General features: G+C 46.0%; 1 protein-coding gene across 4 annotated transcripts in view; it reads left to right on the top strand.

Moving 5' to 3' along the window:
* The first annotated feature begins 3,285 nt into the window (after window positions 1–3,285).
* Window positions 3,286–11,469, top strand: part of LOC133128086 (lipoprotein lipase-like) — a 12,623-nt gene continuing 4,439 nt past the window's right edge. For all 4 annotated transcript variants that reach the window (XM_061241333.1, XM_061241331.1, XM_061241332.1 and 1 more), the window contains exons 1-6: window positions 3,286–3,692; window positions 6,794–6,969; window positions 8,508–8,687; window positions 8,935–9,046; window positions 9,962–10,195; window positions 10,521–10,763. In XM_061241333.1, coding sequence (XP_061097317.1) covers window positions 3,596–3,692; window positions 6,794–6,969; window positions 8,508–8,687; window positions 8,935–9,046; window positions 9,962–10,195; window positions 10,521–10,763 — 1,042 coding nt within the window. In that variant the 5' untranslated portion in view covers window positions 3,286–3,595. The remainder of the gene's footprint in view (window positions 3,693–6,793; window positions 6,970–8,507; window positions 8,688–8,934; window positions 9,047–9,961; window positions 10,196–10,520; window positions 10,764–11,469) is intronic.

The raw sequence follows: 11,469 nt of genomic DNA, 5'->3' as shown, positions 1-11,469 counted from the left end.
CCCCCTGTGTGTGTGGGAGCGTGTCTGTGTGGGTGGGTGGGAGTGTGTCTGTGAGAGTGTATGTGAGTGTGTCTGTGTGGGTGGGTGGGAGTGTGTCTGTGAGAGTGTGTGTGAGTGTGTCTGTGAGAGTGTATGTGAGTGTGTCTGTGTGGGTGGGTGGGAGAGTGTATGTGAGTGTGTGTGTGTGTGTGTGTGTGAGAGTGTATGTGAGTGTGTCTGTGAGAGTGTATGTGAGTGTGTCTGTGTGGGTGTATGTGAGTGTGTCTGTGAGAGTGTATGTGAGTGTGTCTGTGAGAGTGTATGTGAGTGTGTCTGTGTGGGTGGGTGGGAGTGTGTCTGTGTGGGTGGGTGGGAGTGTGTCTGTGTGGGTGGGTGGGAGTGTGTCTGTGTGGGTGGGTGGGAGTGTGTCTGTGTGGGTGGGTGGGAGTGTGTCTGTGTGGGTGGGTGGGAGTGTGTCTGTGTGGGTGGGTGGGAGTGTGTGAGTGTGGGTGGGTGGGAGCATGCAGGCATGTATTCCATTGAAGGGCAATGGAATCCCGGGGGTAATTAGGAGGCTCTAAATTAACTTTTAATTTGAGTAACTTGAGTTTGCGTGGCCCAGACCCAAGCTCGAGTCTGTATCTTCCACTGGCAGTGTTGGCCTGGCAGTGTTTCTGTGCAGTGTTGGCCTGGCAGTGTTTCTGTGCAGTTTTGGCCTGGCAGTGTTTCTGTGCAGTTTTGGCCTGGCAGTGTTTCTGCGCAATGAAGGACATTTTACATATTCACAGGAGTTGATGACAACCTGCCAGGTTTACAGTGGGTGGCATAGGGGCATTCAGGGCCCCTCGTCTTAAATAAGAGATCACACTTCATGCAGTTTGACATTTAAACGGCAACATTTTAGCTTCTGTGCTGTTCAAACCACTGTGGGAATATTTACCACCAGGGGGCGCCAAACTAACGTTCTGAATGTGCCCTTTAAGGCTAAATTCATCATATTTTGCACCTGATATGAGGGTGTATTTTGCACTGATATGAGGGTGTATTTTGCACTGATATGAGGGTGTTTTTTGCACTGTTATGAAGAAGATCCAGACAGGCTCTAAACATTGTCTGTTTTGGAGTTTAAAAGTGTGTTGGCTTTTTTTTTTAATTATTTGCATTTCCCACAGGCTGAATGGCCACACTCATAACTTCCTTCATTTGGATGTTCAGCCCCATGCACACTGACGTTGAGGGCAGTTGTGAGTTGATAGATATTTGTTTACAGATTCCTCGAGCATTGGTGGATCCCATCATGGAACACCCTATTCCATAAACTCCTAATCAATTACAAATATGCGAACAAAGATTACTCTTTCTGCGTTTTTGTCCACAGCGACTCACAAGGCCAGCATAGCAAACAACACATTTCGTTTTTGTTTCATCAGAGAATACTGATATTGAATATAGGTAAAGTAACTGGGCTTTTATATACGAGGTACTGTACCGTAGCATACTTGCATCCTAAAGCACATTTGGGCATTATGCTGTTCATTCTAAACTGTCAGTTGCTCTGGCTCCCTGATCACTCCCTACTCCCCAGCTAGACCACTCCGGTCTACCAGCTCTGGTCGCCTTACGGTTCCCTCTCTATGTGCACCTGGCGGTCGAGCTGCACGTTCACGCCTGTTTTCCGTTCTGGTTCCTCAGTGGTGGAATGACTTGCCTACCACTGTCAGAACAGCAGAATCCCTCCCCCTATTTCGACGCAGACTCAAAACCTACCTTTTCAAACTCTACCTTAGCCCTCCCTCCTGATTTCCCCTGCCCCTCCTTTCTGATATCCCTATCCTTGTGTAACCCCCCCCCAAAAAAAAAATTCACTTCTGATGACAACTATGTTTAGAACAGCATTTCATGTGTATTTTGCTAGTTTCTGGATGTGATGCTTTGACTTATGGTAGAACATATGCACTTGTAAATCGCTTTGGATTAAAAGCGTCTGCCAAATGACTAAAATGTAAATGTTAATGTAAATGGATAAATATCGGAATTCTGCAGAGAGGAGAACTATTATTTAGGGAAGCTCGGTGTTTCAACCTCGGTCCAATTCGGAGAAGTTCCCTTCCGAGAAAAGGTCCGTTACTTCTTAGAATTGCGTATCTTTAACAAAAAGAAACAGTCTCTCCCTTCACCCCATTGGTTGGTTTGTGATTGGGCTGAAGGAATGTTTACCAACCGCTGCCGGCCAGATGCCGGATGATGAATGCGCCTCTCGCAAAAGTGACGCACGAGTCTGCGAGTCTGTTGATTCCCACCGGCCGCGTTTAGAGGAATATCCCATTTAGTGAACTATATCCCTGTTACGAACATGATTTAGCAGTTGAACCCTGTCCTGTGTTTTAGACGGACATAGCATGTGTTAACCGAGTAATGAGAAAAAAGTTATTTGATACAGAGCCGGGAGAGAGAGAGAGAGAGAGAGAGAGAGAGAGAGAGAGAGAGAGAGAGAGAGATAGAGATAGAGAGAGAGAGAGAGAGAGAGAGAGATTAAAAATACTTCTGCGCGAAGAGGAAACAACAATAGAGGTGGCAGCTCAATACGTCCCAGCCTTGTAATTGTAATGTCCTTGGTTACTCGACCGGTGTTTTCTTAGCCTCTTTGAGTTTAGCGCACGTACACCGCCGCCATTCATTTAAGTTCACCAGTTCATTACTACAATACCAAACACTTAGACCTACTACGAGACTAGCGGGGGCTAGGCTCTGCCGAAGCCTCGTTCGCATGTGAAGACACTTTGGGGACCAGCGGGGCAACTCTGGAGGATCTGAAGCGTGAAAGGAGTACGGAACATTACCTTCATAGACATAGCTACCCACACTGTGAGAGTCAACAACGACGATAACTAATTACAGATTTTATACAGTTAGAAATATGTTTTAGCCTACACGTTTTGTATAGCTAAGCAAAATAGCAATAGGGTACATATACCTAGGCTATTCAAAGTATACCGTTAAACCCACATAGAGCACATCATTTATTGTCAATATATAATCCCTTATTTTTTATAAATATTTTCTTGGACGAATAAGTCTTCCAGATCCAAATACGGATCCTCCCGTCACCCATCCCCACCATAACTGCATGTATACCAATGAAAATAACAGCTGCACACTTTTTAAGATACCCTATACAATAACATAGTCTACATTTGTATTGGCTTTGTCGTCATGATTCAACGCGTAAATGGAACGGGACCCGTCCGCACTGTGAATAATTGGCTATGGTTCGGCTAAGTGCGCAGTAAATAGCTGGCTATGGTTCGGCTAAGTGCGCAGTTAATAACTAGCTATGGTTCGGCTAAGTGCGTGGGTTCCGTTGACTCCTCATTCATTTTTCAAGAGAGAAAGACCGCCGACTCATAAGCCACACGCCTGGGACCAATAACACGCGAGACATTTGCATGAAAATTGGTGTTTAGCATAAAACCACATTTGGAGCCGTATGTGTGGCAGAATTTAGGAGACGCAACCTCTTCAATTTACCGCGATATGTGACCTACCTCATTCAGCATTCAAGCCCATTTGGATCATCACAGCAAGAACATTTATTTTATTGGCAGGAAACCGTAATATGGATAAAGCAAATATCTGGTCGCTTATTCTTTCAATTTACTTTTTCGAAACGTGCGCAAGTTTTCTTACAAACACTACTGAAGAAACTTCATTCAGTAAGTAGCTACTTTAACCCTTTTAAGACTATTCTTAAAAATAAAGTCTAAGTCAGTGTTCTAGAACGAATTTTCTTTTAATTACCAGTAGGATCGAAATATCGGTGAAGTTTCATTTCACGAGTAGACGGTGAAGAGCACTATTGAAAGGCTGTCACAAATAATTTTGATTTGTAGGCCGGCTGGCAGTAAAACATTATTACTTAAAAGTAGCTCAGTCAGGTGACCTCGTTATGGGGACGCCACCATTTCTCTTAATGACTTCAGCTAAAATAAAACCAATTAAGAAAACGAATAGGAACAATAAAGTTAAATAAAGCATCTTAATAATGTCTCTGTCGGTAAACCGATCGTTTCCCCAGACAGTACTGTGCCAAAAAGCTAACTGACAGTCGCGGTCGGTGAGGTGAAAATTCACCATCGATCTGAAACTGTTTTTGTTCATTTGCATTGATTAACAATTTACAATTCGACTAATTAACTGGCAAGAAATATACAGCTTATTTGAACAAATGTTTGGGACTTACCTGATAAATACACTCAGTGAGCACTTTATTAGGTTCTATTCTATTGCGTTTACTGCTGTAACCTATCCACTTAGAGTTATGATGCGTTGAGATGCTCTTCTGTATACCACTGTTGCAATGTGTGGTTATTTGCCTTACTGTCACCTTCCTGTCAGCTTTGACCAGTCTGGCCATTCTCCTCTGACGTCTCTCATTAACAAGGTGTTTCTGTCTGCAGAACTGCTGCTCACTGGATTTTTAGTTTTTATTCCACCATTCTTTGTACTCCTTAGATACTAGTGTGCGTGAAATCCCAGGAGATCAGCACGTAGAACGACTTATGCTTCATTCATTCTAGACCATATCCATTATGGATTTTCTTTATGTTTGGAAAATGTACTTTTTAGGTTTCATAAATGTGATCCTAAAAATAAATCTCATCATTACTTCATTATTAATTTGATCATTATTTCAGCCAAATTCAAAGTTAAATAAATCTAAATTGCTATTTGTTATTTTTTTATACTAAAGCATTGGTTATACATTTAGCTGAATGATATAACCCACTAAATAATGAAACATTTACATTATATATCATCTTGGGATAACACATTTAACATTTGCATGTGTCATTTGAAAGATAAGTAATTTGATAGTAGTAGTGATATATTTATATGAGTGTATCCCCTGTTCTTATACATATATTTGTTGTTTTTCTTTGATGTGTACTTTAACTGCCCCTGGTTCTGATAGTGTCTATGTGAGACTTGTGTTATTAATTTAAAGCCAGTTCATGGAGGTGGCCATGCTTGACTCTGGGCACCTAAACATGAAGGGATGAATATAAATTAAAAATAAAAATATCTTCTCTTAAACATAGAGAGGTCTAGACTAAACAGGCCATTCAGCTTAACTTGGTTTTTAATACTTTTAATAAATGAACGATATAATACCATCAACAAGCAAAGTAATAAAACAATCAATCAATAATAACAATACATTCTATAAAAGACAATAACATATGTTAATAAAACTGTTAAAATTAGTAGATTTTTCCAAAAGTCCTGTCAGAAATGGTAAGCGCCCACTGGTACACGAAGGTGTAAAATCTCATTTTCCAGGAAGTGGCTGGAATTTCCCCAATTACAATTTTATGAATATTTTGGAATATTTTCGTTAAGACGTGTTTGTATGTTTAGGAAGAATTGACTAAATTGAGGAAAAGCTGAATTCAGAATTTTAAATGAGGAAATGTGCTTTTTGGCAAAGGGTGTAATAAGCGGCAATAACTCCAGTTAGCACTTATTTATTATCAATAGAATCACACGCAGCATCCAATCACACGCAGCATCCAATCACATGCAGTATCCAATCACACGCAGCATCCAATCACACGCGGCATCCAATCACACGCGGCATCCAATCACACGCGGCATCCAATCACACGCGGCATCCAATCACACGCGGCATCCAATCACACGCAGCATCCAATCACACGCAGCATCCAATCACATGCAGTATCAAATCACACGCGGCATCCAATCACATGCAGCATCCAATCACACGCAGCATCCAATCACACGCAGCATCCAATCACATGCAGTATCAAATCACACGCAGCATCCAATCACACGCAGCATCCAATCACACGCAGCATCCAATCACACACGGCATCCAATCACATGCAGCATCCAATCACACGCAGCATCCAATCACACGCAGCATCCAATCACATGCAGTATCAAATCACACGCAGCATCCAATCACACGCAGCATCCAATCCCACGCAGTATCCAATCACACGCAGCATCCAATCACCCGCAGCATCCAATCACACGCAGCATCCAATCACACGCATTATCCAATCACACATTTTATGCAATAAAACTCAAATCTGGTACTTGATACAACCTCCCCATAAGGCATAAAACAGTGTGTTTACATATATAGTAAGTACAGTGCTTTAGACATTTTGGGGAGATCAAGCCATCAGCTTTTCAAATGTAGCCTATTATATATTTAGGGATTATTTCATGGCTAAGGTGATAAGTAAATCTGCATCCTGCGAGAGTTCACCCTAAAGAACAAACCAGAAAGATACTGCCAATATGTGACTCTATTTTGTGCATAATCCGTTTGACACAGGACTCATCTTTCAGCTGGAGAAATGACAGTATCATAACACAGTATAAAGGGCCAGTCAACCCAGCACTCACCTCCTACCACCGACTGCTTAGTTTGCCTAAAAGCTAGACAGCATCTCGCACCATGCCAAGCCTGGTATTGGAAACCCCCAGCGTTTCTGCATCCACGACACATCCTGGCAAGCAAGAAAGAAGATGGAAAGTAGATGAGAAGCATTGGTCATTGGTCACTGTTTTGTGAAACCAAGGGAACCGTGACATATAACTATAAATCGTGAATTTTTTGCTTTAATTTTTTCTTTTTCTTATTCTTTCGTCACTTAACCAGGAATACCCCGATGAGATCCTCCGGCAGAAGGGACCTGACATAATCCAGTGACAGGGGTGTGTCCTAACAGAATTTTTGGTCATTTTTAATTGTGTGCCACTGATGTTTCTTTTGGGTTGGCAGGCAACAGCACAGACAGGCTGAGTGACTACGGCGACATCGAAACGCGGTTCTCTGTGCGCTCTTCCGAGGCCCCCGACGGGGACCTGTGCTACCTGGTGCCGGGGCGGCCGCACACCGTCTCACAGTGCCGGTTCAACGCCCACGCGCACACCTTCATCATCATCCACGGCTGGACGGTAACTCACTCACCACACTTATCAACTGAACATGCAGCAGCTGATCTAAGCTGTCGTAACATGGTGTTAGAGCTTGTGTAACATGGTGGTAGAGCTTGTGTAACATGGTGTTAGAGAGTGGGTAACATGGTGTTAGAGAGTGGGTAACATGGTGTTAGAGATTGTGTACCATGGTGTTAGAGAGTGGGTAACATGGTGTTAGAGCTTGTGTACCATGGTGGTAGAGCTTGTGTAACATGGTGTTAGAGAGTGGGTAACATGGTGTTAGAGAGTGGGTAACATGGTGTTAGAGATTGTGTACCATGGTGTTAGAGAGTGGGTAACATGGTGTTAGAGAGTGGGTAACATGGTGTTAGAGATTGTGTACCATGGTGTTAGAGAGTGGGTAACATGGTGTTAGAGATTGTGTACCATGGTGTTAGAGCTTGTGTACCATGGTGTTAGAGAGTGGGTAACATGGTGTTAGAGCTTGTGTAACATGGTGTTAGAGAGTGGGTAACATGGTGTTAGAGATTGTGTACCATGGTGGTAGAGCTTGTGTAACATGGTGTTAGAGAGTGGGTAACATGGTGTTAGAGAGTGGGTAACATGGTGTTAGAGAGTGGGTAACATGGTGTTAGAGAGTGGGTAACATGGTGTTAGAGATTGTGTACCATGGTGTTAGAGAGTGGGTAACATGGTGTTAGAGAGTGGGTAACATGGTGTTAGAGAGTGGGTAACATGGTGTTAGAGAGTGGGTAACATGGCGTTAGAGCTTGTGTACCATGGTGGGAGAGCTTGTGTAACATGGTGTTAGAGAGTGGGTAACATGGTGTTAGAGAGTGGGTAACATGGTGTTAGAGATTGTGTACCATGGTGTTAGAGAGTGGGTAACATGGTGTTAGAGAGTGGGTAACATGGTGTTAGAGATTGTGTACCATGGTGTTAGAGAGTGGGTAACATGGTGTTAGAGATTGTGTACCATGGTGTTAGAGCTTGTGTACCATGGTGTTAGAGCTTGTGTAACATGGTGTTAGAGCTTGTGTAACATGGTGTTAGAGAGTGGGTAACATGGTGTTAGAGATTGTGTACCATGGTGGTAGAGCTTGTGTAACATGGTGTTAGAGAGTGGGTAACATGGTGTTAGAGAGTGGGTAACATGGTGTTAGAGAGTGGGTAACATGGTGTTAGAGAGTGGGTAACATGGTGTTAGAGATTGTGTACCATGGTGTTAGAGAGTGGGTAACATGGTGTTAGAGAGTGGGTAACATGGTGTTAGAGAGTGGGTAACATGGTGTTAGAGAGTGGGTAACATGGCGTTAGAGCTTGTGTACCATGGTGGGAGAGCTTGTGTAACATGGTGTTAGAGATTGTGTACCATGGTGTTAGAGAGTGGGTAACATGGTGTTAGAGCTTGTGTAACATGGTGTTAAAGCTTGTGTACCATGGTGGTAGAGCTTGTGTAACATAGTGTTAGAGCTGGGCGGGGCTGTAAAATGGCCACCATGTCTGCAGGTTACAGGGGGCTTCGAGCTGTAAAATGGCCGCCGTGTCTGCAGGTTACAGGGGGCTTCGATGGCTGGGTGCCGAAGCTGGTGGAGGCGCTGCTGGAGCGGGAGCCGCAGGCTAACGTGCTCGTGCTGGACTGGCTGGCGCGGGCCCATCAGCACTACCCCACCTCCGCCGCCAACGCCAGGCTGGCCGGCCGCGACCTCGCCAAGTTCATCCACTGGATGGAGGTGAGCACACGGCCAACAGCCAATGCCAAATGTTGGTGTGAAAATATACAAGTATTACAATTGTATTCATCCTATGGAATTCATAAAAAAAATTGTTCTTATGGTTATAAAGAATTTACCAAATTGAGGCAAATTTTCATTTAGATTTCAGCTTGTCTTTTCAGGGTAATGACCTAGTTTATATAAATAATTTACTTGCCTGTAATGGTCTGGAGGAAGTGGTGTGTTGTAGTGTCTGCTCCTGTAGGTGGCGCTGCACTACCCCCTGGAGAAGTTGCACCTGCTGGGGTACAGCCTGGGGGCCCATGTGGCTGGGATCGCTGGAGATCTCTCCAAAAGCAAGGTGTACAGAATCACAGGTCAGCAGCCAATCACAGCGCTAGATTTACACAACCACAACCCATCCACCAATCACTGCACCACAGTGACAGGTCAGCAGCCAATCACAGCGCTAGATTTACACAACCACAACCCATCCACCAATCACTGCACCACAGTCACAGGTTATAAGTTTTGCTCTGAATGCTGATGAAACTAGAGGCCTCTTGGAAAAGGTCACAGGAATCTGCAGGGATTTTACTGAGGGTCTAAAACTTGGAAACCATTTACATGCTGTAACCATGTTTTTTTTTTTTCTCAATTTATTTAGCTTTATTTATACAGGGGAGGCTGTCCGAGCATTTACATTTTTACATTTAACATTTTAGTCATTTGGCAGACGCTTTTAATCCAAAGCGACTTACAAGTGCATAGGTTCTACCACAAGTCAAAGCATCACATCCATAACTAGGAAAATACATAGGAAGTGCTGTTTTAAACATATGGTCATCAGAAGTATTAATTAATTAATTAATTTTATTTTTTATTTTTTGTTGGGGGGGTTAGACAAGAGGGATAGGGATATCAGAAAGGGGGGCGGGGGAAATCAGGAGGGAGGACTAAGGTAGAGTTTGAAAAGCATGCATGTTAATTAACAGTAAGGCCCTGTTACCCCACCCAGTACTGTAACCTGCATGTTTTTGGACTGTGGGAGGAAACCAGAGTTCCCACACAGGCACGGGGAGAACCTGCTAACTCCACACAGAAAGCCTTTAGTCGGGTTGTGATGTGGTTTCCATGGCTGCATGTGCTGTTGCCATGGTTGTGATGTGGTTTCCATGGCTGCCGGTGCTGTTGCCATGGTTGTGATGTGGTTTCCATGGCTGCAGGTGCGGTTCCCATGGTTGTGATGCAGTTTCCATGGCGATGATGCCCTGCTCTCTGTCCTCTGGCAGGCCTGGACCCCGCCGGCCCTGGGTTCGAGCACGCAGACGCGCAGGGCTCGCTCTCTCCGGACGACGCTGGCTTTGTGGACGTGCTGCACACCAACACCAGGGGGTCCCCCGGCCGCAGCATCGGCATCCAGCGCCCCGTGGGGCACCTGGACATCTACCCCAACGGGGGCTCCTCCCAGCCAGGCTGCGACCTGCACCGCACCCTGCTGAGGATCGCCACATCCGGCATCCAGAGTATGCCCCCGCTAGCCTTCATCCCTGCCTGCTCCTCCTCTTCCTCACACTGCCGTGCAGCCTCAAGACCCCATGCTCAGTTTATACTCACTTGGTCCTGAAGCAGCTCCTCCCTCCCTCCCTCCCTCCCTCCCTCCCTCCCTCTCTCTCCCCCTCTCTGAAGTGATGGAGTGCAGTGAGGCTGCATGCCTGCCCCTGAAGTCGAGCCGTGTGCTGAACCTGCAGTCCTTCTTTTTACCGTAAGGGTGTGGTTTCAATGGTAACTTCCCTCCCATTCCCTCTCCTCCTGTCCCTCCCTCCCTCTCTCCTCCCCCCCTCCCTGTAGATCTGGATCAGCTGGTGAAGTGTTCCCATGAGCGCGCGGTGCACCTGTTCATAGACTCCCTGCTGAACGCCGAGCAGCAGAGTCTGGCCTTCCGCTGCAGCTCCAAGGAGACCTTCAAGCGCGGGCTGTGCCTCAGCTGCCATGGCAACCGCTGCGCCAAGCTGGGCTATGACACGCGGCCGGTGCGCCCCCGCAGAAGCCTCACCATGTACCTGCACACGCGAGAGGTCATGCCCTTCAGAGGTGAGCCAGGGGCGGGGTCACAGGGGGGTAACAGGGGAGAGGGGTCAGGGGTCACAGGGGAGAGGGGTCACAGGGGGGTCACAGGGGAGAGGGGTCACAGGGAGGTCACAGGGGAGAGGGGTCACAGGGAGGTCATGGGGGAGAGGGGTCACAGGGGGGTCACAGGGGAGAGGGGTCAGGGGTCACAGGGGAGAGGGGTCAGGGGTCACAGGGGAGAGGGGTCACAGGGGGGTCACAGGGGAGAGGGGTCACAGGGAGGTCACGGGGAGAGGGGTCACAGGGGGGTAACAGGGGAGAGGGGTCACAGGGGAGAGGGGTCACAGGGAGGTCACGGGGGAGAGGGGTAACAGGGGAGAGGGGTCACAGGGGAGAGGGGTGACGGGGCAGCAGGGGTATTTACCGTCGGTCCTGGGGGACCCCTGTGTATGCTAGTTTTCCTTCCAACCATAATTGCCATCCCAGAATATTTAACAGCCTGGGGTGAATCAATAGACTCCCCAGTTGTTGAAGGTGTGGACACGTGGCACAATAAAACTAACCATGTGGTGGATAATTAAGAATTCAAAGACCGAGCAAATTAAGAAGAAATAACAGCTTGTTAAAAATTCTGGGATGGCAATTGTGGTTGGAACGAAAACCAGCGTACACAGGGGTCCCACAGGACCGATGTTGAATACCCCTGGTCTAGTGGTTAAGGGACCGGGAA

Source organism: Conger conger, chromosome 5 (assembly GCF_963514075.1).
Source record: "Conger conger chromosome 5, fConCon1.1, whole genome shotgun sequence".
In the NCBI taxonomy this organism is placed as follows: domain Eukaryota; kingdom Metazoa; phylum Chordata; class Actinopteri; order Anguilliformes; family Congridae; genus Conger; species Conger conger.
Note: the sequence above shows the minus strand (reverse complement) of the source record. Positions and strands in the feature narration are given on the sequence as shown.